Source organism: Melozone crissalis, unplaced genomic scaffold (genome assembly GCF_028551555.1).
Source record: "Melozone crissalis strain CALT ecotype California unplaced genomic scaffold, PUWL_Pcris_2 ptg000045l_1, whole genome shotgun sequence".
Classification (NCBI taxonomy): domain Eukaryota; kingdom Metazoa; phylum Chordata; class Aves; order Passeriformes; family Passerellidae; genus Melozone; species Melozone crissalis.
Window position 1 is genome coordinate 3,005,453 of NW_026535823.1, and position 27,883 is coordinate 3,033,335.

At 48.9% G+C, this 27,883-nt stretch overlaps 2 protein-coding genes across 10 annotated transcripts in view; one reads left to right on the forward strand and one right to left on the reverse strand.

Moving 5' to 3' along the window:
• The window catches only part of SEC22B (SEC22 homolog B, vesicle trafficking protein), a 293,305-nt gene that overhangs the window by 232,010 nt on the left and 33,412 nt on the right, over positions 1–27,883 (forward strand). The window lies entirely within an intron of this gene.
• The window catches only part of PACS2 (phosphofurin acidic cluster sorting protein 2), a 75,332-nt gene that overhangs the window by 21,890 nt on the left and 25,559 nt on the right, over positions 1–27,883 (reverse strand). For 3 of the 9 annotated variants that reach the window (XM_054285928.1, XM_054285933.1, XM_054285936.1), the window contains exons 2-17: positions 26,613–26,700; positions 23,575–23,664; positions 18,915–19,040; positions 16,725–16,887; positions 15,577–15,650; positions 14,752–14,832; positions 12,653–12,712; positions 11,300–11,457; positions 9,417–9,507; positions 8,598–8,675; positions 7,768–7,889; positions 7,146–7,281; positions 6,419–6,523; positions 4,886–4,992; positions 4,083–4,237; positions 791–901 (exon numbers count right to left, since the gene is read on the reverse strand). In XM_054285928.1, the coding sequence (XP_054141903.1) occupies positions 791–901; positions 4,083–4,237; positions 4,886–4,992; positions 6,419–6,523; positions 7,146–7,281; positions 7,768–7,889; positions 8,598–8,675; positions 9,417–9,507; positions 11,300–11,457; positions 12,653–12,712; positions 14,752–14,832; positions 15,577–15,650; positions 16,725–16,887; positions 18,915–19,040; positions 23,575–23,664; positions 26,613–26,700 (1,745 nt within the window). The remainder of the gene's footprint in view (positions 1–790; positions 902–4,082; positions 4,238–4,885; positions 4,993–6,418; positions 6,524–7,145; positions 7,282–7,767; positions 7,890–8,597; positions 8,676–9,416; positions 9,508–11,299; positions 11,458–12,652; positions 12,713–14,751; positions 14,833–15,576; positions 15,651–16,724; positions 16,888–18,914; positions 19,041–23,574; positions 23,665–26,612; positions 26,701–27,883) is intronic. The other 6 variants (XM_054285929.1, XM_054285935.1, XM_054285937.1 and 3 more) reach the window with 5 other exon arrangements.

Genomic DNA, 27,883 nt, shown 5'->3' on the forward strand with positions numbered 1-27,883 from the left:
AACTTCCTGGGAGTCTCAGGAACTCTGCAATTCCAACAGGGAGAACCACACTGCAACACTCGTGGTGCTACACAAACTTCAGAGCTTTTTCCTTCTAATGGAATTTCTGTGTGGGCAATGCTGCCACAACAGCATCAAATCTCAAGCCTTCATGTAGCCCTGAATGTGGAAAATCCTCCTTTCTCCTGTTCCTTTCCACTCTTGAAGAAAAGGAGGGAGAAACTGTAAGCATTCATATTTTAAACAAATTAGTACTTTGACTGAAGTAAGGTTTTAATCTGGCCTAGAACAAACTCAGATCAGAACAGGAACTTGTTGGTCTGACCTAGGGCAGCTCCCACTTGTTACCACACTGGTGAAGAACAAAATTCTTCTTTAATGAGAATGTTTTCAAGTCTGCTGGCAGGATCTTTCTCACACACAACTAACAGAAGTTAATCTTCCCAGAGCTTCCAGTTTTCCAAAGGTTTTAGGCTGCACAGTTCTTGAAGGAAAGCAATGTACTGAACTTAGGAGCAAGACCTCCACATCAAAGAACAAAGCTGAGAGCTAGGTAAGAACAGCATGACTCACAGGCAGCTAGTTAATGCCTCTGGGAGCCAATAACTGATTGCAAACCACCATGGGCAAGACTTAGAAAGGTCAGCACCTGAAATGGGAATGTGGTGGAGTGAGGAGAAAAGAGGAACAAAACCACTTGTCTGCTTCCTCTTGTATTTACTTGACCTCTGCTAAAATTACTCACTCGAGCTTTTCATCCCACACAGGCCAGACAGACACAGAGTCTTACCAGTGGTCTGTGCTTCAAGTTTGTTGAACAGATCTCTCCAGGCCAGATCTTGGAAGAAGTTGTTGTATCTATAATCTACAGACCCCAGATACTTGGCCACTGGATGGGAGCCTAAGAAAGAAAGGAAAACATCACAGCTGTGTTCTCCAGCACTGGACACAAGCATGGGTTTGTTCTGCAAGGAATTAAACTCCAAAATCAAAACCACACTAGACACCTCAGAAATAAACTTCTTCAATTATAACCAAGTCATTTAGTCCAGCTTATCTCTACAAGAGCATGCAAATAGACTTCCCAGTGCAGACTGCTTCAACACACTGCTATCTTTCACTTGAACCTTCCCCCTAACAAATTAAATTTTAAAAGGCCAAAGGAATCAGGACTAGGAAACTGCTGAGGAAATGAATGATTTGGAAGACACAAAGGCTCTACAGCTCTCCATGTCTCTCAGTTTTGCAAGCAGCTCTCCCAAACAGCCCTTCCTGCCCACAGGCTGCACCACAGCCAGGAGGGGCCAGACCCCTTCCTCCAAGCTCCATTTGTACCCCACAGCTGTTCTGCAACACTGAGAAGAGGCAATTGCCCCCAGGCAGGAAAACAACCCAGGGAGGCTTGTTTAATCTGTGGAGAAGGGCTAAAAGCTCAATAAATGGGCTGCAATCTGAGGCAGAAAGCAGAGCCCCAGCATTACAGGACCCAGTGAACACTGGCACGTGCAGCAGGTCCCTGCTCACTCTGGCTGAGCCTCGTGGCCCAGCTCCTCCATGAGCATGGAAAGGTCTCCTGCAGAAGCTTTGTGTGTCCAGCTTCCAGCCCTGCATGGAGATCTGAGTGCACACTGACACTGAGCAGGACAGGGAAGGTGTTCAAGTGACAACCTCTGCCCTGGGAGGGTTCATTATGTTAAGCCACCTTCCTTTAAGGCCATCTGTGTCCCCAAAAGAGACAACACCCCCTAGCCACTACCTCCACAGTCTCTGAACACAGGAGAAAAGGTGTGCCAGGATCACCCTGCCCAGCCAACCTGGCAATCAGGCTCAGCACCAGCCCTGAAACATTTACACTCAGCCATGAAGCAGCCTCAGAACTCCTCTGAATCACATTCTTTTCATCCTTCCTGCACACCAAATTTGCCCATCAAGCCACACTTCCACACAGCTGAGTTAACTGGAAACCTGAGAAATCCCTTCAAGATGACCCCAGTTGCTGAACTGCCCTCACCATGGCCCAGGAAAGCTCTGGTGGAAAAAAAACCCCAAACAATAAACCCACTGTCTCAGGGCTCCAAGCCTCCAAGCTGATTTCCAGCCTTCAAGGAGAGGTGAAAGCAGGAGGTGCCTCTGAGCTGCCTCAGGGTCAGGAGAGGCTGGGACCCCACATTTCCCCTGCAGGGGAGTTTTGAGCAGGGCACACAGCACAGCTCTGCACCCTGGGCTGGAGAAGCTTTCCCACACTCTGCACATGGAAACAAGTAATCAAAGCAAGGCTCCCAAGAAGTCCTACCCATGGGAGCTATACAAAATGTTAAAATACCCCAAACAGCCAAAATAACCCCTCAACATTTGATTTTCCCCTTTTCAGCTATGATACAGTGTTTTAGACAGCAGAGGAGTCTTACAGCCATGCAACCAGTGGCATGGAGCAGGACTGAATGTTTGCAGACACTGAGCATTTCTGATTGCTAATAAACCACTGAGGGCTGACTTTTCTGTCACTGCAGTGTGTAGCTGTGGACTCAGAAGGTAAAACCATCCATGGAGAAACCCTAGTTCACCACCAACCCCATTTCAAAGGTATTGCAAGCAGCAGAGAGGCTTTTCCTTTAAGACATTTATGGCATGGTCACCATTCTGTCTTGGGTGCTTTTTCAATTGTCAGAAATGAGAGGTGGCTCCTCAATCACTTTAATGAACTGCCAGAGAGCTGGCCAGAAATAAGCACTTGATCCAATCAGGAAATACTGCAGACTTCTGTGGAAAAGATCCTGTTAGAGAAGTTGCTATATTTAAAGTAGAATCTAAAAAGAATCCACAGTTCTAAAGCATTTCATTATCAAAGTGTCTGGTTCATTTTTTTTCTTTTTTGATTACAAAACAAAGTTTTAAGATTAAAAAACCAACCTAAACCCAAACACTAGTTAAATCTTGTGTTTCACTTTCAAAGAGAGTATTTTCAGATCATTAAAAACTGCAGGACAGAAAACTCTTCTTCTGAGGCCAGGAGACAGTCAGCAAGTGAGCAGCAACGTCTCAGACACAGATTCCCATTCAAAGCACATTTAACCTTGCAGAAATTAATATTTTTTTGTTTTTCCTCCCTGAAGGGCTCTCTCTTCTCTTCCTGCCAACCACTTTGGAAACTAAATGCCTTTTTTTACAGAAGGATTCAGTTCTTTCTTTTCCTCTGCCTTTTTTATTTAACTTTTGCAAATGCCACCACTGAATGGACAGCCTAACTCCACTGTTTACAGTGCTGGGCAGCAGCTTCTGATTCCTATAGGAACTTCCATCAGCTGCCCCCAAACCCAGAAAACTGGAAAACCCTGGCAAAAAGTGCTTTTCAAGTGTTCTTGCATCACTTAAATGCTCTGTCCACACAAGCCAAGCCCTGGAGCACACCAGCAGTGCCCAGATGTCCCTGCCCACTGCACCAGTGACTCCCCTGCTTCCCAGGCCTTGCCACCACCACATTCCTGACTGCACCAGCACCCTGGTGCTGCTATCAGTGCATTCTACCTCCCCATCATAAGCAATCCAAGCTGGGGAATGTTGCACCCAGGCAGGCTTGATGAGCTGCTGAAAGGGCAGAGGTAAAGTGAGGGAAAAACCTGAGCAGACCAGCATGAAAAGTAAAGGTCAAGAGATGCATGTAATTTGAATAATTCAAATTCTCAGCAGTTTCAGAGCCTTTTAAAAATTTTCAACCCCTCTTCTTAATATTTTCTGAGTCAAGCCCAGGGAGGCCAGAACAGTTATTGTTTTGGGAAACGTGGTGCCCACTGAATTTAACATTTCAGCCAGGGAAAAGGGTTACCGGAACAATTCTGTGCAGAAGAGTCTCCCTGTATGGGGGGGAAGTACTTAACCCCTTGCTTCAAACAAAAGCAGACTTTGGATCAGGAACTTAGAGATGGAATTCACTCCCTCAAGAGCAGCAACACCAGCACCACACAATCATGTAATAATTTGCCTCATTTAACCCATAGCCAAAGCTCCAGAAAGGCTTCTCCTGAGGGAACACAGCAGATTTCACCCATTCCCCTCCCTGTGAGGAAACACCATTCCTTATTTACCTAGAGGGATGATCAGAAATTTCATGTAGCCGAGCCAGTCGGGGGTTTTGTGAGACAGCTGCTCTACAAAGAGCCTCAACACAGCACTGAGGTAATTCTGGGCTCCTGCCACTGCAATTTTAATTGGGTTTGGAGGCTGTGAATTGCAGTTACAGCTAGACAGAAAAAGAGGAAACATAGTTGTAATTGTGCCTTCAACCACATATTTCAGAGCAAGCAGCAAAAAAACGACAAACCAAAAAAACTGGTTAATAACAATTATAGCAGAAGAGAGTTTGTTCAATACACAAGGCAATATTGCAATGATTCTCAGCAGCTTCAAACATTATTAATAAGATACAACATTCTTCAGTAATTCTTTAATTGGTCTCCCTGCTCCTTCTTTTGCACATTTTGATATTCTAAAGGCCTGGGCTCAACTATCTAGGTCAGGATGTACCTACTAACTGCTGGGTCAGAGAACACACTCAGGTACCCACATTCTCCAGCAGGTAAGCAGGGAGTGCCTTCAGGAACTGAGGAATTATTCTGGGAATTGGAAGGGAGACCAAGAACTATTTAAAACCCCTTTATTTGTTTTGCATGCTCTGCACCCCCAAGGCACAGTCTCTGATAATCACTGCTGCTGGGGACTTGCATGCCCCACACGAGGTAGAACAGCAGAGGTGGTGAGTGCTGAAGAGCCACAGAATGCAATTCTGACTTCAGGAGAGCAGACTGGAAAGGTTTCATGCAGTAGTTGAGAAATGAACTCGCTGAGTCCTGGGGCACAGGAGCTGAGAGGCTTTTAGGTGAGAACTTACTATCTCTGTATCCTGGAGACAATTGTGCTGAAAGCTGCCTGAATATCAGCAGAGGAACATGTGCAGACCACTGGCAAGGTGTGCTTTTGCAAGACATCTGAAAGGTACTGAGGAGAGAACAGAACATTTTTAGTCCTTTTTTTCAGTACAGTTTGTCACAAGAAGAAAATGTGCCCCCCTCAACCTCCTGGGTATTCTCACACCCACTCCTGGGCACTCTCCCTGTGTCTGAAGGTGATGTGGCTATTTCACAAATGCCTCCTCCCTGCACAGCAGCCAAAGGAAAGTTCTCCTAGAAAAATGGAAGCATCTTCTTGACAGACACAACACCATGTCCCAGAGATGCAGCACAGTTTTTACAGCCACGGAGGGCAGGACCAGCAGAGCATTCACTGAGCAGACAGCCCTGGGAAAGAGCAGACACTGCTTACCTGCCTGCTTCTGGCAGTGCAGCTGCAGCTCTCTGATTTCCATTTTAAAGAAATGCAATGCTCTGCCCACCCTTAAACACTGAAGAAAGGGAAGGGTGCTACCACAGCCATGCTCCTTGTGAGGGGCTGTTTCCCCTCCATGCAGCTGATGGGGGCACCACACACCTCAGGTACACATGGACATAATTATGGCAGTTATTAATTATCTCACACTTTCAATTTCTGCATGACTAATCCATACACCCCAGTCCATAACCCTCATGCCCTCTGATACTGCAGGCACAAGCTGCCAGAACCCCTGGAAGGTGATGTACAATATCTTCTGTCCATCTCTAGAAGGCATTTCTGTATCTTCCAAGAACAGAGACAGTGGAACCAGCAGCTCAGATGGTATTTTTGCTCTCTCACACATTGACACCCTAGTTCTTCCAGAACCAGAAAGCCAAAGCAGACAATGTAACTCCACAAGCCTGGCACAAGTTCCCCAGGCAAGGGCCACCACCCAGCACGTGTACATTGGTCCTCTTCCATACATATTTCATTGCTTTCTCAGATTAAGGCTCCAAAAGGAGCAAAACTTGCTCCAAATTTGTAAAAATTCCCAAATTTGTTGTCAGCAAAAGGAAGTATTCCTCAGAGTTCTCCTTAAAACAACCGTCACTCAGCAAGGATGGGGTGATTCCTGCAGTCAGCAGTCACAGGCATATGTACATGGCTACAGAGCTGACCCAAAATATTTTCTCCTGTTCACCACCTGTGCTCAGAAATCTCAGCCTAAACCACCACAAGGTCAGACCTTCCTTTGTCTCAGCCTACCACAGTTTAGGGGGCTTTTGAGTGCAAGGGTTTAGCCACACTCCCAGCGCTGCTAACCACAAGGAATGGCATTATTTGGGGAAGAAAACACCTCTGTGGAAAGGCTCAGGTGGCAAAGCTTTATAAGATCCCAGCATCTCCTGGCCAGATGAAATCCAGCCTGTGGGCACTGAGCACTCTGCAGGCAGCAGACCCTGCTTGGTCAGTGCAGAACTCAAGGCCTGTCCATTCCTGAGGAAGAACAGTGCAGGAGAACTGTGCTCCAGGTGATGCCTCCTGCCCTTACCTGGCCTTGCCAGTCAGACGTATTGACAAGGATAATGTTTTCTGGCAGCTGGTCATCAGAAACCAGGATGTGATTCAGCTGATCATACACTGTTTTCCTGGGGATCTGGAAATAAAGACACAGAGAAGGAACAGTAAGAGGTGTCAGCTTTAGCCATCAAGGCAGCAGCTCCAGCTCTTGCAATTGATGTGCATGCTGGCCAGTCACCCCTCAGCAAAGGCACACTGGACACGCTGCAGCTTCCCCAGTGTTAGCCACCATGGATTTGTTGGCCACTACTCCTTCTGCCATGCACTTTTACTTACATCACTTTATACCAACTAACAGCAGCCCAGGAATTTAAGCTTCATAAAAGCCAGGAACAATCTCCTTCAAGGAGGGAAATAAGTGAGTCCCACGGCTAACAAAAGCACAGCACATATGCTGTGCACAAGACAGTCCCTAGCAATCTGCCTTATTTCAAAGGAGTAATTCCTCAACACACCCCTATTCATTTCTCATTCTAACAATCTGCTCCAGCGCTTTGAGTTTATGGCTGGCTGACAAAGCTCCAAGCTGGCAAACCCCAGCGGACTGGATGGAAGAGAACATTTTAGCCAAGACAAATTCCCTCCTTCCTGAAGCTGCGGGGCCCAGTCCCTCCCCAGCAGGGACAGAGCCCGAACCAGAAGGACAAGGAGAGGGAGGAGGAGCAGGGAGTGGCTGGAGGGCAGCAGAGCCAGCTGACCTGCAGGTGGTGCCGGGTGTCCGGGGAGCGCTCGTTGTCCAGGCTGTTGGCTCTCTCGTTCTGCGGCCGCACCGGCTGCCTCTCCTTCAGCGACGTGCTCCTGCCCCGCCGGCCCGTCTGCTTCCCCTCAGACCTGCTGGGAGACTCACGCTGCCAGGGCAGGCACGCTTCTGAGCGAGACACAGCCCCCAGAGCCCCGCCGCCCGTCTGGCAGCCCCAGTGATGCCAGCACAAGCACTGGGGAGGGAATTCTGCACGGAGATCTGAGCTAGCTTGAGCCCGGCTGGTTCTGTTTCTGACAGCACAGCTCACAGCTCAGCGCATTCCCAGGAGTGCCAGGATGACTTCCACAGCCCGTGCTAACACCCACACCCCTTCTCTCTGCTACTGCTACACCAGCATCATAAGATCCAGCCAGGCAAACTGCAGTCACACACCCACAGCAGCACAAAATACCTCTGGGCAATCATTTACCAAGTGCTCCAGACCCATTGCTCAAGTGCCCAAACACAGGGAGGGTGTCCTTGCAGCTTACTGCCTTGAGGCCACCCTGACCAAGTCCTAGCACACTGTCCATGGCTCCCTGAGCAGCCTGCAGCAGGCACAGCCCTGTGCCCTGTACCTGGTGGATGGGATGATGAGGGACTCTGTCTTTGTGATCTTCCCACTGGGTGGGAGCTTCTCCACAAACACATCTGGAGTGGGCAGCTCAGCCTCCTGGACCTCAGCTTGCTGGTTAGACTCCTGCCCAAACACAGGGAACAGAGTTAGCAAGAACAAACCCTCTGTCTCACCTTGGGAGCTTAGCTCTGGCTGGGGCACATTGAGCCTGCCTCTTCCAGACATCCTGCTCACTGCCAAAGGGGGGAACCAGGAGTGGCTGTCTGGGGCTACCTGTTCCCAGCTCTGCCTCACAAGGGAGCTGGAGGTAGGAAAAGTGGTCAGATCTGCTGTTTGGAACAGGCACTCTCACAGCTCAAAGCCAGGGACATGCCTCCTCATAGAGATGAATTCATCTTACCCAAATGAACTAGCTAAGAAAGACACAAGAGAAATGTTACACACCCCACGTTCCCAGCACAGCAACTTGAGCTTTGGGATTTCTACCCCAGGACCAGCTTGATTTCTGCCCAATCAGCTTAAAGTAATACTTCTGTCTGATCAAATGGAACAGCCTTGAGCATCCTTTATGTGCTCAGTGGCAAACTTTGGGCTAGCTGTTTGAACAAAAGGTCAAATAGAGCATTTCACCTGCAAAAGGCTGAAAGACAAGAAGCTCCAAACTAAGGCCAGGAGGAGAACTCAGTGCCATCTTCACTGCAGCTGATTTTACCCATGGAAGTTGTGTTGCATGTGCAGCTATACAGACAGACAGATGCACCCCACAGAATGCAGCCCACAGCTGACACCAAACTGACAGGAGGAAGGCCAAAAAGTGCATTTTCAACTTACATAAGGGACAGTGTCAGAAACACTGTCGCCTGCATGTTTGGTTCCAAGACTCTTTGTCTTTTCAGGCACTTCTACCTGCTTGAGAGAAGAAAAATCCTCAGGAGGTTTAGCACCAGCACAGTTTCCAGCCATGCTCTCTGGGTCAGGCTGTTCAGAAGAGAGGCTTCTCCATTTAAACATCACACAGCTCTGCAGCACGGCCAGCAGTGCTCCCTGCTCACACATCACCGTGGGATGTGGCAAAGCTGATGCACAACACGCAGGAGAGGCAATGAAATGCTCTAGGATGGGACTGACACCTTATGCCCATTCAGGAGGGAATGGAAAAGCAGCTGAGCTGCCCCTGACCATTCACTGTCAGCCAGTGACAGGAAAAATACCCCAACATGAGCAAAGAAAAGCTTCCTCCACAAAGTGCTAGGAAGTTCTTAAAACTCCCAGGCAACATCTTCCATCCTGGCAGTCATTTCAGGCACATGGAATCTGAAGCTATTTACACCATCAGCAAGTACATATTTACATATTTACATATTTACACCATAACCTGAAGATGCACCCTCGAGTTAATACGATATTTGCATCAAAACAAAACAAAACAAACAACAAAAAAATCCAAAAAACAAACTAACAACAACAAAAAAACCCCCAAACTGGCCAAAAAATCTCCAGTCCCCAAGAAGTCCAAATGAGTCTTCTTAGCAGAAAATTTGTATCTCTGCATCCAAATCTTTAGGAAGTTGGGGGTGTCAGAGAGGGTATTTCAATTTACACATGCAATTAGAGAGAGTGCAGAGAGGCAACACTTGAAATGTGACTTACAGGACTTGGTGGCTCTCTCTGGCTCCTGATGCTGTGGATGCTCCCAATTTCTGTCTGAGAGCTGGAGTGTGACAGTCCTTCAAAGTAAGGTCTGAATAAGAAAAGCAAAACCCATTTCTTATTACCAAAAACTGACAGGGCAAGTCCACCACACTCACAGCAAAGCAGCACAACAGTTCCCAGAAGATCTTACTGCTCCCCAATGGTTCCAGTAAAACAGGCTACTTTTGAAGGTCAGGAGGGTGTCCAGGACAGTAAGAGAAGCCAGAAAGTCCAGGCATTCCTGAATTTAGCTTCTGACTGACATACAGCAAGCAGAATTACTGCTTCCCCCACACCCCAACACTCAGCTCCTGGGTAAGTGATTCTTGGGCTAATATACATTTTGTTTCCAGCTTGCATCTGGATTTGGCTGCCAGCCCTAGGCTCCAATTACACATTTGCTCAGTAAGATAAGGTACCACACACAATCAGATTGTGCTTCCACTCCAAAGGCAGCTCATCACATCAGGCTACAAGACTCAATTACAACGTAAGGAACTGATTTTTTGTTGTTGTGGGAAAAAGCTGCCTCAAAGGCATCAACATTTATCACATCCTCTTCAAGATATGAACACCAGAACTGGACCTAGGAAACTACAGAGTGTCTCCCCAGGACCACACACAGCAAGTTCTTACTCCAGCAATCACATAGCCCAGCACAGTTTGCTCCTCAGCTCCAGGGAACAGGATATGAACTCTCAGTGTGCAGAGTGGAACATTTTGGTTTGTTGCAAAGCAGCTGCTTACCACAACACATCTATTTTCAAATCCCTTCATGGTAGGGCCAACCAGCTGGCTGGAATCTTGGGTTAAGCACCAAACACCTGCACATGCCAGCAGCCCCACCATTTCCACTGCTGCCCCAGTCTATCCTTGGCATCTCCTGGCTCACTGACAGGGAACAGCTCTCTCCAGACCCAGAATCTGTTCTCAGCCCAACGAGGTTATTCAACATTAATGAGGCCATAATGACACCTGGTAATTAGCAGATTTAGCAGATGCTGTGCTGACCAGCTGCAGTGGTCAGTGCCATAAGTCTGTGTTTCAGAGCCATCACACACTGAGGGCCTGAGCCTGCAACCACACCCCAGCCAGAGGCAGGAGTCAGCTCAGTCTCATGTTTTCAGCCTTTATTGAGCAGAGTGTGGCACAGCTGTGTTAGCTCAGAGCTCTGCATCTGCTTGAGACCCTGAGCCAGCAACCCTCAGCTCAGCCCCACAGTGCTGGGACTGACCCACAGGAGCTCTTTAAGAGCAGCCTGGAGCACATCCACGTGTGCTGCAGTCAATGCCTTTGGGCCCTGAGGAATCCACTTGTTTCCTGCAGCTCTGCTTCCTTAATCCCTGCAAAGACTCTCTTTCCACACAGGGTGTTATTACAGGAAAGGTCTTTCCAGAAAGACAGTGTGCCTTGTTCATCCCTGCCTCTACTCCTGCCTTAGCACACATTTCCTTCCTGGTCCTTCATCCCTGCCTCTACTGCTGCCTTAGCACACATTTCCTTCCTGGTTCTTCATCCCTGCCTCTACTCCTGCCTTAGCACACATTTCCTTCCTGGATCTACCTTCCCTGTGCTCAGGTGGCAGGGCAGCAGAACACCTGCAAAGGGAACAAGGAAGAGCTGGGACTGAAGGGAAGTCAGACCCTCCCACACCTCTAGATCACAAGCTGTCACTCTCATTCTAACACCACCATGTCAGGAGGGGGAAAGAAACCACAGAAGAGTGGGAATAAAACCAAGAGTGGGAATAAAACCATGGCTGACAAAGCTACAAACTACCCAACAGACTGGATGGGTTTGCAGCCATCTCTCTGGCCCAGCAGAAGCTGCCTCACACTTACTTTAACTTTGGCTTTGGAGTGCTCAGGACACTGTCATCATCCTCCATTTCTGGCCCGCTGTCACTGGGGTTCTCTATATCCAGCGTGTCATACAGAAGGTCCAAATCCTCCTCCACCTCTGGAACATGCTCTGCTGGGTCCTGCTCTGAATCCAGAACCTACACAGGACAAAAAGAGGCATCACCAGCTCTGCTAGGAGCCAGACTGATCCCACACCAGCCCTGCAGGACACCAGTCCTGGCAGTAAGATGCTATTCCTGGTGCCAGGATACTATATCCCAGGAACATTAAGTACATGAGAAATGCTTGTCTTGGATTAAGCTTGTCAATGCCTGGTTAAGTAGGAGTTACATGTTGGACCAGGCATCCATGAGCATGCCATTGGTTATGTCCAATAAACAAAGCTTTAAAGCTCCAAAGGAATCTCAGTCCTCCTAGAATCAGCACAAAACTCCACTATTCCCAACAGTGTAGCAGGTACTGGTTTTCACTGAGAAAGCTGCCCTGACACCTCCTGATTTGATACCCAGAAATGTCCACAGGAGGCGCCTGAAACCTGGAGGAGGATCGGCTGCCAGTGGCGAGGCAGGAGAACAAACACCTCCCACCGAACTCGCTTTACACACCGCCCGCAGCAAGCAGGGGCTGTGCCCTGACCAGAGCTTGCTTTTGGAGTGGCAGCTGCAGAAAAAGCAGCAGCAGCTGCCTGGGCTCCAAGCTGTGGGTGCTGACTCTGCCGAGCTGGGTTGGCAAGACCAGCAAAGCTGCTTGGAAGAGCAAGGCAGCACCAGGAGTTCCTCACTCTTTCCCACAAGCCACAGAATCAGCCCCACAGCCAAAGGAGATGTTGACTGGTTTTGTGTTGGATGCTTATTGCTACACAGGTTTCTGGGGGGTTGGACCTGTTTCATCCTCTCCTGCTCTGACCAAGCAGCTGACTCTTGTGGATTGAGCTCCCCATCCAAGTTTTTCATGTCTTGCCTGGCTGTTCTAGTAAGATGATCAAACAGGCTGGGCTTTAACCTCACAAGCAATACACACCATTTGGACTGCTTGCCTTCGAACGGGTCAGAGATAATTTCAAAGCAATCTGCAAAACTAATGGGTACGCACACAGCTGCCAAAATCTGCTTTTGATAAAACTGCATCTACAAAATGCTTGTTGACATTTAGAAATTGGCCCTCAAGCCTCCCTGCAAGGCTAGGGTGTAAGGAAAGGTCACATCCACTGTGGACTTGAAAACAAAATGAAGGGAACAGAAGGAAACGGGAGTGTTCCTGAAGACTAAAGCAAGATGCACCAAGCAGAGGGCAGCACACAAGGCAGGGAGGTTTACAGAAGGAATTACTCACCTCATCAGACACTTTAAACCTCTTCAGCAATGCCACAACCTTCTGTTTGAAGTTTTGTTGCTGCAAGTTAAAGACACTTTTACATAAGTAAAGCATTAAGTGAGCTGTTTTCTCCCAGCCTGCAAGAAGCCAGACACATCTGACACTGGTGCTACCCTGCTGTTTAAAATCAAACAACATCTGGCACCACCTCCCTGCTGTCCTTACACTGAAATCAGCTTCTCCACACCCATGATAACTTCCTTACCACCAATGGTAAGTCCCACTCCAAGAAGCATTGTAAATCTGAAAGATGGCACTCCACTTTTGGCTGGACACACAATAGATAAAAATTTTTATCTGCCAGATCTCCTCCCTGTGCCTTTTTGATAAATTCCTGAAAAACACCTTAAAGTCAACTTCTCTGATTCTTAACAAGGGTGAGCCAACATAGACAACTACCCACTGACCCCAAGAACAAATGGGATTTTTACCACCAAAGCATGAGGGGTTTTTTTTGCAGGCGTTTGCATGGCAGGTTCATTTATTTCACTAGCAGCACTGGTGAAAAGCTGTGGCACTTATCCTCAGCACTTGCCCCATCACACAAATGTTCCTTGAGTCGCACTCCCAGATCCTGGGCACAGCAGGAACCAAGGCCAGAACAACACAAGGCACACTGCTGCCCTCCCTTTGTGCTTGCTCACCCACAAGTGTTCCCCTTCTGCAGGTTCAAAGAGCTGAGGTTTGCCCAGCCCTTCTCTGCCTGTCACTGACAAACCTGATGGGCACATCCTCAAGAAGGGCCCAGCTCTCAGTGCTGGTACAGAGCACCTGGGGTGGCATCCTTGGGTCAGGAGGAAAGGGAGAAGGAAATGGCTGGAACTTGGACATTCTGAGGTGAAGAAAGTTGATCATTTGCTGACTCTCCTGAGGTCCTGCCAGTCCAACTGCCTGCTCCCAACTCTGGCCTCAGACACTTCACACAGACTGCACCCTTTATCTCTGAGCTCCTACCCTGCAGCTTAGGTGAAATAAATCCAGCACACTGTCCCAAGACAGCCCTGTTTCCACCCCCAGTGCATCCCTGAGGCTGAGATGCTCTCACAAGAGTGACAGTTCTGCTCTGGCTCAAGCAAACCCACCCATGACAACACCTGGGGGCAGTTCAGCAGCCCACAGAGGGGACACTCAGCATGCAGCAGCCAGGGGGACGTGGCCAGAACTGTTTGCTGGCCTGAACGGTTTCACAGAGAGCAGATCTGGTTTGGAGCTGGGCTGATGGTAACTTAACTGGCATCACCAAACCCAGTTTTGCACCAGCTGGACCTCCAGCATCAGTTCAGAGGTCAGGGCTGGAAGGGCTTTCCTCTTATGGGTTCCTTGCTCAACACCAGGTGGTGGATTTTGTCCTGACTGGTCACTGTTCAAAGCAATACAGACACCAAGGGTATGAACTAGCACACTCCTGGTCTCACAGGAAGGGTCTTTATAGTGACAGATTCAGGTCAAAACAGGGTTTATTTCAGACCTCATCAAAATGTGGATTTCAGAAACAGCCTCAGACCATGGTGTGGTGAAGCTCAAGTCCCTGCTGCACACAAGTGCAGCTTTGCAGGCACACCCATGCTTCTGGGGGAGGGTGGACAGCCACATGCATCTTTCTAAAGCTTCTATATATACCATATCCAGCTACTTCTCTTGTCTCAGCACCACATGCACCACCTGAAGTTTATCCATCAAGCTCCAACCCCTGACTAAGCCACTCCATTCTGAGACCTTCCCACTGGCCTCTCCCATGCAGAGCATTCCTTCACTTAGAGCCACTTTCAGGACTTACATGAGCATGGATCCTGCACTGCCTCCTTCATGGGGATGGAATTTCATACACTTGCACGATTTTTGGAGCTCCTTAACCTTGCCGCCAAGGGACACTCAACACATGCACACACCTTGGATGGTCCCACTGCCTGAACTGGCTGCTTTTTCTAACTCTTCACATGCTGTGACCATGCCCCCAAGCTCCATGCTGGGCCAGCATGCCTGGTGTCCCACAAGCCACATGCACTGCACATCCTGGCCAAAGGCCATCAGTGTTAGTAAAACTGATTTCCACCGACCCTGGTTATGGACGTCGTTCTTACTATCGATCTCCGCTGCTTCTTGGGCTTCCCCATCTCGTACTCATCATCATCCAAATCCTGAACAGAAAGAGGAGTCCTCTGTTACCTTCGTCATTCTGACACACATGAGCATGTCAAAGTGTTCTTTCTATGCAGATGAACCTGCTGCTGCGTCTTCCAGGCATCCAGCATTTGCCTTAATTGCAGTTATGATGGTAGAGGGAAAAGGAAGTGAGACAGGTCTGCAGGGACAGGAATAACAGCTTGGAGAAGCGAAACAGCCCTAGCTCTACATTCAAGGAACAAGGACAGTCACAGCCCCACATCTTGGTGGGTCCCTCTCTCAGTCCCCTCTGATAGGTGATGCCAGAGTCTGAAGGCAAGTAAGACCCAAACTCAAAAGCATCTCACATCTAGTCAGGGATTCTCCATAAGGACCTATTGTGAAAAAGGTATTAAAGACTAAAGGCTGCCTCAGACCCCACTGGCCCTTTAATTACAGCTGGGGATCCACGTTGGCTCTTTGAATCCAATGAGCACTATAGAAGCAATTAAATGACTCCCTGACCATTAAGCAGAGAAGCACAAGGATGCCAATGTTTTTCCAGGGAGCTCAAGTCCAAACACGTGAACAGATAAATCACAGCATGGTAGAAGAAATGGGTTACTGTGCAGGCCCTCTCCAGTGCAGCTGAACACTTGGTAACAGTCTCACACTGGCGTGGTTTAGATCCAGAAATAGGCTTTTAGTTTCAAGCAGGAGCTGGGAGTGCACATGCTCCACTGAGCCCTCTCAGGGAGAAGCCATGCCCTGAACAGTACCTGGCCCTGCACGGCATCATCACTGGCCTCCTGCTCAGAAGAGAAGCTCTCGTACTCTTCCTCGGAATAGTTGTCTGAAAGGGAAGGAAAGAGGGGAAAGATCCTGTGAAACTCCTTCAAGGTCTCATCTCAGAAGCAGAAAAGGCCAGCTGAAGGCACAAATCAAGAAAGGAGGCACACAAGGAGAAGATAAATTAGCAGGCATCTATCCCTGCTAGAACCAGTGAGATGGGAATTGTCTGGAGGAAAGGAATGAGGAGAAACACACCCAGTAAGAAGGAAGGACCAGGACACAGAGAAGGCTCCTCCTCCTCTTAATAAGAGGAGGAAACTTCCTCCCATTGGAAAGTACCAACCACCTGGTAGACAGCAGCAAGTAAAGAGGTTTCTCCACAAGGGAAATTCTTTTTCCCCCTCACCTGTGCATAACTGACTTAAAGGGGCAAGTGAAACACGACAAAACCTTTATGGAAATGGCCCTTCAGGTGAGCTGCCTGGCCCCAGGCAGCAACACACAAACACCACATGTGCACTACCTGCAGCAGGTCACTCTTCCAGCAGTGAGCAGAGGGCTGGTACCACATAAAAACATCACCACAAGCCTGAACCCAGTGACTTCCCTATACAGTGCACAACATCATGGATTTACACTCATTAAGCCAGGCCATCACCCCCAGCAAAATATGCTGCAGGCTTGCAGGTCTCATCTGAAGTTAATGAAATTTATTGTAGAAAAAATTTCCTTCTTTTCAAAGGAAAAAGAAGATGAAAGAGTAGCTTAAATGTGAATCTCCTGAATAGAACACTGATAGCCAGGTGAGAAGCTACAGGCTCCCAAAACAACCACCCATAATGCTGGGAGAGCACTGCTGAGGACACAGCCAAGCCTTGCTGATGGCTCAGGTGTGGTGTGGCATGCTGGAGAAGCTCTGACAACTCAGCCCCCTACCCCTGTCACGCTCCCTGCCTGCACAGCAGCACTTTTGCAAAGTGGGTTTTCTTTGCACTGATCACTCATAGACACAGCAACTTGTGCAGACCAGTCCTCCTTTGTCCCAGGAAGCATCCAAGCCCAGGTGGGGTAATTTAACTCCAGCTGGCTCAGGAGGACACTCACAGGTCCTCAGAGAACGTGGTTGGACTCTCACCTGTAGACTTGATTTTCTGGCTGGCCTGCATCGTGCTGTCCTCATGGTCAATTGGCTGACTTGACAAGGAGAAGATCCAGATTTCTGCCACCTTCACTGGAGCCTCTTTGATGTTGCTGAAAAGGCTCAGAACCTGGCCACCTTCTGTAGGGTGCTGCATCACCTGGGACAGAAATTAAGCAGAACAAATCTGCATTTAAGTGTATTTAAACTTGTATCATTTGCATACTACTAGAGTTTTTTATGTTAATGGGGTTACTCTACATTTCCAGGACCTTGTAACCACAGGAGCCACTTGCAGGCAATCCACGAGGCTCGTTGAGATTTTATCTGACTGCTAATGAAAGTGATGGAAGGAAACAAAACAAAATTCTGAACTTAAGAGCTGATTAGCTCACCCTTGAAGCAGAGTACTTGACTACCTCATTACTATGTGTTTGCTTCCCCAGCACAGAACTGATTTGAATTATCAAGTTACCCACCTTCTGAACACCTAATTAAGGAACTTGATCTTGTCTTAAAACCAAGCAAAAGAGCCGGTAAAAGCAAAAATTCTTGGTGAGATACAGATGTAGAGTGCCTCCTAAAGCAAAATATCCTTGCTGTGGAGAGCTGACACACAAATCTCAGAGGAACTGGCCACCAACCACAGGACAATGAAGCAGCAGGGCATGACAAACAAGTCAGTGGTGGAGGCAGAGGGACATCCTGGTGCAGGTTTCTCCTTCCTTTGCCACTCCCAGCTCAGAGGTTTCTCCCCAGAATGTTGTGATCTTCTCTTTTCCCACCAGAGTGAGTGAGCCCAACCCCTCACCTGCACAGCAACACACACCAGGCTGCTCTTGCCTCCTCACAGGGACCTAAACAGACCTGAGCTGATGAGGAACATATGTCCCCCTGCTCTGAAACTGCTCACTCTCAACTCCAATTCACTGCTCCGTTTCAACAGCTTAAGAGAACTTTTTATATTTTTTTAAAGAAATGAGTCAGTGGAGTTTAGGGGTCATCATCCTATAAACTCCAAAGGGGAGGGGAGGGCTTGTAAAATCAGTTTTCCCGAAGACTTCAATTTCATAAATATTCCAGATGAGCTGGAAAGCAGCTATTTCCTAACATGGTGAACCTTGGAACATTTTTGACCTTCTAACCCCAGTCAGCTGACATTACAAACAGACATAAGAAAAACCACATGTAGCAGCAGCAAAATGCCCAACACTCAGAAGTTCACCAGTGACTCTAATTAATGGGCCCACATGTTTTCTGCCTTACAGCAGTATTTACTTTCTGGTTGTCCAACAAATCAAACAGTGCAGGAAAAATGTTAGCTGCAACACCATGCACTTGGCCAATTCAAATAAGGAGCTCACCATTCAGTGCAGGGCTGAGGGAAGCTGCACTCACACAAGAGAAGCACTCTTTAGAGTGAATTATTTAATATAATAATAACTCACCACAGAGTAACATTTGCTTATTTTGGATAAAAGTCATTTGTTGACAGAATGCAGTCTGATGAAAAATATTGGTGTGAAACTGAACTTGCTACTGCTAAGCCCATTTCTAAACACTCAGACACTGAAACAGCAGAGATTAAACAGGGCATGAAGTAACAAAGCATGGAGCTATGCCATTCAGAAAGCCTTTGTGAATAATTTATCCATACTTGACTCCAGCATTAATTTTATCATTTACTTCTCATGAATAGAGCTCCACCTAAATTACCAACAGCCATGAAACAACAATGGCCAAGGGTTTTTCAAGCAAAATGAGAGAAATTGCTTAATCCTGAACTCTCATACTGCGGCACTGAGAAGCACAGCAAATCTTGCTTTAATTTTACCACTTCTCAGGGTTGGCAGACTTGCCCGAGTGACTCTGTTTCGTTCTGCACTTTTGATCTGGACCCCCTAACTCCAATAAAGCCACAAAACAGTAACAAAACCCTCAAAAGGTCACAAGCTGTCCTTGTGAAAGCTTTAGCTACTAAGAGATGAGGCAGAAAATGCTCAGTATTATTACTCAGTAATAAAATCTGGTTCAAATATTGCCCTGTGAATATCAATTGCAGCTATTAAGATTGCAGCTATTTGAAACCCTGTCAGGTCCTTCTCAATGAGGCAGGTGACAAGAGTGGGTTTGGAGGGAAGGGAGGATGTCCAGGTGTGCAAGCAGAGCCTGTGGAGAGCAGCTCACCTCAGCCATGTTGATGCATCCCACAGCCAGGGTCTTGTAGCCTAAAATGGTTCTGTTCTTGTAGCGCTTGCGCCGCTGCAGCATGATCTGGAGCTTGTTGCCTTCTCTCTTCAAGAAGTGAGGGTACTGAGGTGGGAAACACAGTGCAAAAGTTCATTTTGCTTCCTGGCAGTATCTCCCAAGCTTCATGGATAACCTCCATTCCTAAGGAACAGCCCCAGGACTTTCCTAAGTGCCTGCAGCTCACTCACACTCAGTGCACAGCTGTTCATTATCCTGGGGAAGACTCAAACAGCTCAGACAGGCACTCCAAAAACACAACCCAGGCACACAGAGCTGCTGCTCAGTTTGGGAAGGGCTGGCCCCAGGGGGATGAGCAGCCTCCAGGAGACACTGTCCCCAAGAGCTGATGCCCAGGAGTGGAGCCTTGGTGCTGCCCTGCACAAGGCAGGGACAGCCACAGACCCCACACTCCTGGCAGGACACTGCCTTCCCCCCAGCACAAGGACACTTCTTAATTGGTTGTATTTTAATTAATTAAGTCAAGAAAAAAAAACCTGTCCTACTGCCAGGTTATGTTGCAGAGACATAAATCCTCCCAAGGCATGTTCCATACAAGAAAATACATTTGTTTATACACCTCCTCCAGAAAGTCCCCAGGAACAGAAAGCTGTGAAGCCAAGCAGACTATTAGGGAATGAGTAAGGCTAACCACAACCACAACCATGAAGGAGGAGCTGTCCAAAGGAAGAAAAGTCTTCAAGGAAAGATAAAGCAGCAACCTGACCAGTTCTCATCCCAAGAAGAGATGAGACTGGGACATGTGCTTCAAATATACAACATAAATAGTACTAAATAATCAGCAGACAGGAGAACCTAATTGCCAGGATCTCAAAGAGGACATTCCCAAGCAAAGGATGCTACTTTTGCAGGGAAGAACTACTTTCTTTTTTTTCCTTGGGACATTATGAAAATTAACTTCCTGCCCATCAAAACACTTGATAAAATCACATAGCAAACACCCCCAGAAACCCCTGAGACACTAATTTGCAGTCCAGAGCAAGCCTGACTGCTCTGCAGGGAGCTGGGAGCAGTGGCCACCCAAACAAGAAGAATACTAATTAGCTGATGTACTGCTCACTGCCCGAGGCAGAGGCACTGCAAAGAGAGGAACAACAACCCACCTGACTAAAAGACAATCCCAAAACACACAGAGCCTGTGACCCTACAGGTGTGCAACATCCCTGAAGAAGGATGGAAGAAAGTTACTGGAGAGAAGGGGCAGGAGGGGCTCAAAAAGCCAGAGGCACATTTCACACCCAAATTTACCATTTCATTCCTTCTGGGGCACTTCCACATGTTGGAAGGGCAGCAGGGAAGAGGGACTCCTTGCTCTCAGCCCACTCCTTGCTCTCAGTTCACAGCATTTGAGCCACACCAAGGCTGCCTAAGTACAAACCCAGAACTGAAGTCCCAAGTCACCCTTGGTGCCAGCCAGCTCAGTTTGAATGTGTCCAGTTTTTTGGGAGCATACAGCTCAAGTCTACAGATGTACAAGTTTCTGTTCGTCTCAGCTGTACTGCCTGGCCTCCTCTATTGAGCATTCACAGAAGTGGTAGAGGAAGGAACAGACTCAGGCCACTGAGCTCCTCCATCAAGAGCAAGGCCCTCCAGAAGAAAAGATGAGCTATCTGATAGCACAGTCCAGCTTTTTTTAACACCAGCCATGACTTATCAACTCTCCAGAATTGCTTCACCACAAACTTTTCAGTGACTGTCAGTCCATGACAGAAGCTGGAGAAGAAAATAGTTTGGCTCAAAACATTTGAAAGCTTTTAGAGGGAGCACCAAACACCTCAAGGCACCTCTGTGGGGTGAGAAAATGCACACACCAGAACAGTGAGAGTCAGGGCAAGACTTTTTCTGAAGCCCCAACAATGTAATCTCTCCCATCTGGAAAAGTTTATTAGATTAAAGACAGGAATTAAGTGCAGAGCTCTTAATTAATGCCAGAGAGCTGTGATGTTGTGCTTGGAATATGAGGGGAATTTCCCTGGGCTCCGTGACCCACAGCAGTGTGGGTCAGGAGAAGCAGACATCCCAGCAGGAAGGGTGATGACAGCTCACCTGCCAGAAGGGTGAATTAGCTTCTGCTGCTGGCTCAGCTTTAGCCCTGGCTGGGAGGGGAAGCAGGACTGCACAGGGCACAGACTCCAGTCCCAGCTGTGTGACAGGGCAGCAGCAAACTCCTCCTTCACTCTGAGCACAGGCAGGCCAGACACACCAGGGGCTGCTCACTGTTGTACTGTCACAGACATCTTTTCATGAAAAATCCTTTCCTTAGCATTTTTCCTCCTGAGAAGCTGACAGGCCTCAGGAACAAAATGTGAACATTGATTATCTGCTGCTGTGGAATGCAACAGGTGCATCTGTGATTGGTCTCATGTGGTTGTTTCTAATTAATGGCCAAACACAGTGAACTGGCTCAGACTCTCTGTCCGAGCCACAAACCTTTGTTATTATTCTTTCTTTTTTTTCTGTTCTTACCTAGCCTGCTGATGAAATTCTTTCTTCTATTTTTTTAGTATAGTTTTAATATAATATATATAATAAAATAATAAATCAAGCCTTCTGAAACATGGAGTCAGATCCTCGTCTCTTCCCTCATCCTCAGACCCCTGTGAACACGGTCACATTGTACCAGCCAGCAGAACACCCCAGCTCAGCTCTGCCAAGGGAAGTCTCCCTGCAAAGGACAGGAATGTCACCCAGGAGAGGGAACTGAGCAGGCAGGCAGCACAAAGGCACGAGGGGCTGCAAATCCAGGCAGGCAGCACAGAGCCAGGCACAAGGTGTTGAGAGCTGACCGTGCAATATGGAGATACGGACTGCTGCAAGACAACAAAACTCTGCTCTGTGACACCCACATGCTTTTACTTTGTGGCCCATCACCACTCTCAAATATATCCCAGGCACTAAATTCAGCTGTAGCTGAATTAAGCTATGGCTGCTAGCTAGAAGTAGCTCTCAGCCATTGTCCAATTAAGCAGCAGTAACAGTTGCCATAAAAATCCAGCTGTGCTGTTTCATGAATGCTTCCTAGGCCTTTCTGCATCCAAGACCACCAACCCTTCCTGCAGCCAGAGACCAGCAGCTCCTCTGTGCTTTAAGCTCACTCACCTCAGCTGCAGGCTCAGTGTCACAGCCCCTCCTGTCCCCTGCTCTGGCTCAATCCCCAGCCCCATCAGGGGAAACAGAGTTAAAGGCAGTGCTCTGCACCCTGCTACAGCATTGCTCTGAGCCCCAGGAAAAAACCCAACACACCACAATCCAAATGAATTCAAAAAGATCTGCAGACCTGGCTCCTTGCTGACACAGGACTGGCAGAGGGAGACCTGGCTTGTCTTACAGCTTTGCTCCCAGCCATGGGAAAGCTGCAGCCACGGGATGCAGGTGTGGATATTCCTGGCATCCTTGGTTATTCCTGTTCACAAAGCAGGGGATGCAATGCTGCAGTTAACCCAGCCATCTGCAGGGTTATCATCTGTCTGCAGTGAAAGCTTTCCTGCTTCACTCTGCACAGGTCTGGGTAACAACCAGCCTCACATCATCACCTGAGCCTTTCTCCTTACCACATCAAAGTCCTAAAGTCAAGCTCTAACCCACAGTCACAAAACACAGATAATCCAGGTATGAATGCTCCTGAGGTCTGTCTGCCTCTGCTCTATGTGTGCAGGATCCTCTCTCTCACTTTCAGCAAGCCAGCCCTTATTTACCTTATTTCCCTGCTCAGGAGGCAGCACCAGGGCAGCAGGCTTTGGAGAAAAGAGGAACCAAAAGATGCAGTTGTTCCAATTCACAGCTGTTCCTGTGACTCCAGAGCCAGGAGTAACTATGAGCACACTGCTCCTGCTTCCCCAAATGGTGCCTCCCTCAGCAGCTGCAAATCAGAGACTCACCTGACTCATTGCTACTACTGCCTTCTGTCAGCCTGACACTGCACACCACCCTCATGGCTGCTATCCTCCACTGCCTGCTCATTAAAAGGCAACAAAGGGCAAAAAAGAGCAAAAAAATTGCTTGGCTTCAGCTTCTGCCACAGCCATGCCTTGAAGAGGAGAGCCTGCAGAGCCTTCCTGCTCCAGGATGCACTGTGGTGGAGCTGGGAGCCAGCACACTGAGAGGAGATTCAGACAAGCTGCGCTGCTGCTGCTCACCAGGACCTGCAGCCAGAGCCACCAGGCACCCCTGCATCACCTCAGAGCCTCCAGGCAGCCCTGCATCACCTCAGAGCCTCCAGGCAGCCCTGCATCCCACCAGGCAGCCTTGCATCACCTCAGAGCCTCCAGGCAGCCCTGCATCACCTGGGAGCCCCCAGGCAGCCCTGCCCCACACCTGGGAGCCCCCAGGCAGCCCTGCCCCACACCTGGGAACCCCCAGGCAGCCCTGCATCACCTGGGAGCCCCCAGGCAGCCCTGCCCCACACCTGGGAACCCCCAGGCAGCCCTGCATCACCTGGGAGCCTCCAGGCAGCCCTGCATCACCTGGGAGCCCCCAGGCAGCCCTGCATCACCTGGGAGCCCCCAGGCAGCCCTGCTCCCTGCAGCCCAGCCCGGGGGAGCAGCAGCAGCCCCGGCAGGAGCAGCCAGCCCAGCCCTACCTGCAGAGAGAAGGTCAGCGCCAGCTCTGTCTCCACGTGTCCACTCGGGGGCAACACGATCTCGTGGGAGCGCAGGATGCGCTTGGAGCCCTGCAGGGAAACAAAGTCCAGCACTTGTGAATTGCCCCGAGGCACCTCTCACATCCCATCCCAGCCCTGTTTACTGCACACCAGGAAACGTTGTCAGGGACTACCACACAGAAGTGAAGTGAACGGATGGCTCTGACCTTGTACTTCTGTGAAATATTAATGAGATGAAAGGGAGATATTTGACTAATAAAGATTTGGGCATATTTACTGTCCCTAACTGCAACAATGCAGCTTTTGTTCTGCCAAACCCCAGCATTGAAAAGCTGTGAGCCAACCCCCATCCCCGGAGTCCAAGTCTCCTATTTTCGCTGCAGCCAATAGGTACAAGGCTCTTGTCTCCTGGGTCTGGAGCTGCAGCATCATGCTTAAATCTCTGGTGCTAGCCATGGCAGGCTGGGCTTTTCTTTTTGTGCACACACCCCTCCCCGGGGAACATGGGGACTTCAACGTGTTTAAGCAATTGCCAGCAGCTAGGGATATTAAAGAAAAAATTCACTAAGCATCTCAGTGGAGTCTGGAGATTTAATGTATCACAGGGCAACTCCAAATGAATCCTGTGTGTGGGCTGCCTTATGCTAACAGAGTTACCAGGCTATTTACTGTGTGAGCATTTCATTCCAGGCAATGTTTGAAGGAAAACTAGCAGGAAAACATGACAGACTGCTGCCTAGCAAACCCTTCTGCACTCTTCAAACACAGTGCAAGTTTCAGAGGTCTCTGGCTCAGCGTTCTGCTGAGGCTGCAGATCTGGCTTTGTCCAGACGGGCACAGAACTGGAGCTCTCAAAAAAGCAGCATCTGGGAAATCAGAGACAGACTGGGGGGGTAAACACCTCCAAGCTACATCCAGGGGGAAATGTGGTCTGCCCCATCAGCCTCAGAGAGCATCAGGAGATGAGACAGCAGCAGAGCCTCGTCTCCATCCCCTCCTCCCCAAAGGCAGGGCTCAGGCTGTGATCTGCAGCCCTGCCTCAGCCCTGCCCAGCTGCAGCTCCTCTCTGGGAACACCGGGGTGCCTGAGCCCCAGCAGATGTGACAGCACACACAGAGCACAGCCAGGCACCCAGGGGCTGCCCCCAGGACAAGCAGCACACGTGCCAGCCAAGCACAGCCAGCCTGGCTGCTGGCAGCAGCAGCAGCTGCTCCATTTGTGCAAAGCTCCTAATGGCAGCAAGCTTGCTTTGCTGGTTACGCAACCAGAACCTAATGAAAGCCCAAATATAGCTGCTTTTAAAAGAGCACAGCAGATAAACAGAGCAACGGCTCAGGAAACACAGCTGACAACTCTTTGAACATCTCTGCTCTGGAGGCTGCAAGGAAACATGGGAGATGCAGGTAGGATGGCTCTCATTAGGTCTGGATTCAGCCATCCCCTCTGGAAGGGCTCTGCTGTCTGACAGTGCAATTCCCCACACAAAGGCAGTCGTGTGACAGAGACCTTGTATCTGATGATCCAGTGCCACCAGCCTCAAACAAGAGCCACGTCAGAAACCTGAGTGCTGGCAAATAAAGCATCCCTGGAAAAGCCTGTCAGCATCAGCATCATAACCTGCAAGCTCTGAAGGGATTTTTAATAGCAGGCCCTGCTGTGGAGAGGACTGCTCAGGTTCCAGTGTCTGAATCCTTCAGCAGTGCAGACCACAACCCACACACAAAATGGGATGTGAAACTCCCACGTGTTATAATTCCCTTTGGATCTGTGGGTCTGGGCAAGCTTTCCCCTATAGAAGGTGTAAGCAGCAGTAGTCTGGGCAGGAAAAGGAGGTCTTGCTCTAATAAAAGCTTCTGAATTCTTCAACCCAAGTCTGGCACTCTCTGGGCACAGATCAGTCTCTGACAAGCCTCAGGTGCTTACAGCGATGCATTCATCATCTAGGAGTACAAACATATGGAAAGCTTTCAGCCTTGACAAGCAGTATCTGACAGCCTGGAAACCCACAGCAGGGCTTCTTCTGAGGCTAACACAAATCCAGGTGTGTGAAGCAATTCCCTGCCTTTCTGCCCTCTGCTCTGGGTGCACAAACCCCCTCCAACTTAAGAGTGGCACATTTTTATCCCAGCTGGACCACTCAGAGAGGAGAGACACCAATTAAATCCTCACCTATGTGTTTTTCCTTCCCGATTTCACCTTCCAAACGAGACTTTGCTTGCTTTGACACAACCAGCTCTCTGCAGGGGTTCGCCTAGCTCCTCATCTGAAAAGCAGCAGCTTTCCAGCCCAGTTAATGTTCTACTTACAGGTCTGCCAGGCTTTTCCTGGTGAAGCACTTTAGGGTGTGCAGAGATGGGAGCACGTGGGCCCAGGCGCTGCTGTGACGCACCGAGCCCCCTTCCTTCCCCCTCCAGGCAGAGTGACCTACATGGAGGCACCTCATTAAATGGCACAAACATCTGCTCTCAAGTGGGGTATTTGCTCAGGATGACAACTGTATTTTAGGAAAAGCAATTAGTCTGCACAGGCACCCTACAAACCCACTGACAAGCTTGGCTACAGACTCGACACAGCAGAGCTGCCCAGCAGCAGGGGAAGGCCCACACTCCCCCAAACCAAGACCCAGTTACCAAGATGTTCAGCCCTAGACTGGTAAACAGAGATCCAGGCTGGGATTTAATGCCAGCTCAGGAAGAAAAGTGGACATGTGATCTGTGAAGAGCATTTTTACATGCAGATAAGCTCCTGCTGAGCCATTGGTGAAGAATATTCTTCACTTACAACAGAGAAATTACTTTGGAACATGGGAGAAGGGTAAGAAAAGAGTCTACACAGATCCAGAACACCCTGATGGGCTTGGGAAGAAGTCTGTGGATGCAACGTGGAAGCTGCAGAAGTTGAAGAAGTCTGTGGATCCTTAGCTGAGCCAGAGACCTCTGAAACTTGAAAGCTCAGTCTGGGCACCTGCCAGAATTCTTAGTCAAACACCACAATTCTTAGAACTGGGCAGTAATTACCTGCATTTTGACAGCAATGACCCCGGAAATAAGCTCCTTATCCAATTCCTTTAAGACTACCAGTTTCTTTAATGTCAAGCTGCACAACCTGCAAACAGGAACAGAAGAGAAACAGTTACAGAAATCACGTCTGAAAAAGGAAAAGCTCTGATCAGCTTTTGCACAGCAGTATTCCAGTTTGAGGGAGAACAGGCTCCAGACACAAGCCCCACGCTGATACAGACAAAGACAGCAGAAATATGTGAGGCTTCCTTGGCTTCTCAAGACTGAACTTCTTCAACCTTTCATAAACACAAGGAGGTGGCCAGGGGGTGCATCTGTCTCTGAGACAGACCCATGGCCACATGAGAGCCTCAGACAGCACTGGCCTCCACTGACCACAGCCTGGGAGCCCTTGCTTTGAGCCAGACCAAAAGCTTCAGGGTCAGAGGAATTAAATTCCAGCAATATGAAAGCATAGGGTCAATCTAATTTTAAACTTGTCTACAAGGCTTCCCTAGATTGTTGGCTTTTTCAGTCTCAGACTCCTGGCTCCCAAAGATCTCGCTGCCACCTCTTCTTGTCAACCCACACATTCTTGTGCTCACCCCCAAACAAAAGTGCTTGCAAGTGGCTCAGGCAAGGGCAGGGAGAAAAAAAGGAAAGAGAAAGGAGAGGACTCGAGCGGTGCCCTCTGGCCCTGGTGCTCACATGCCACACATATGCAAGTAAATCACATTCTTCACCCAGGCAATGCTACATTGTTCTGGTTAGAGCTGTTTGCACTTCTGCCTCCCAGCACAGGGAGCAGATGGAATTCAGTCTCTGCAGCCCAGTTCAGGCTCTGGGTAACGGGAACCTTGGTGCTGTCACAGTTTCACAGAAGTTACCACCAGCTGCGGGAATTCAGAGGCATACCCCTAAACAAACTTCAGGCAAAGATAAACCTGAAGCCAAGACAGCTCAGTTTGAGGATAGCAGAGGGCAGAGAAAGTTGCTGGGCGGGCTGTAGTGACTAGACATCATCTGTCACGCTGGCCAGGAGCCAGCACTGCCTTTGTGTCAGGTCCTTACTCCATGGCATGGGCATCTCTGGCCTCTGGCAGGGAATGTTAGCAGGCATCAGCACTGCTCCTCTCACACCCACTGCCGAGCTCTTTCTCCCAGACCAGGTGTAAAATCAGGGCTGTTCATGGAGGGGTGAAGTCCAGCAGGAGATGGGAATGAAAGAGGAGCTGGTGCTGGATTTTGGCACAAGTGCCACTGACTGAGGCCTGCACCTCAACTACGGT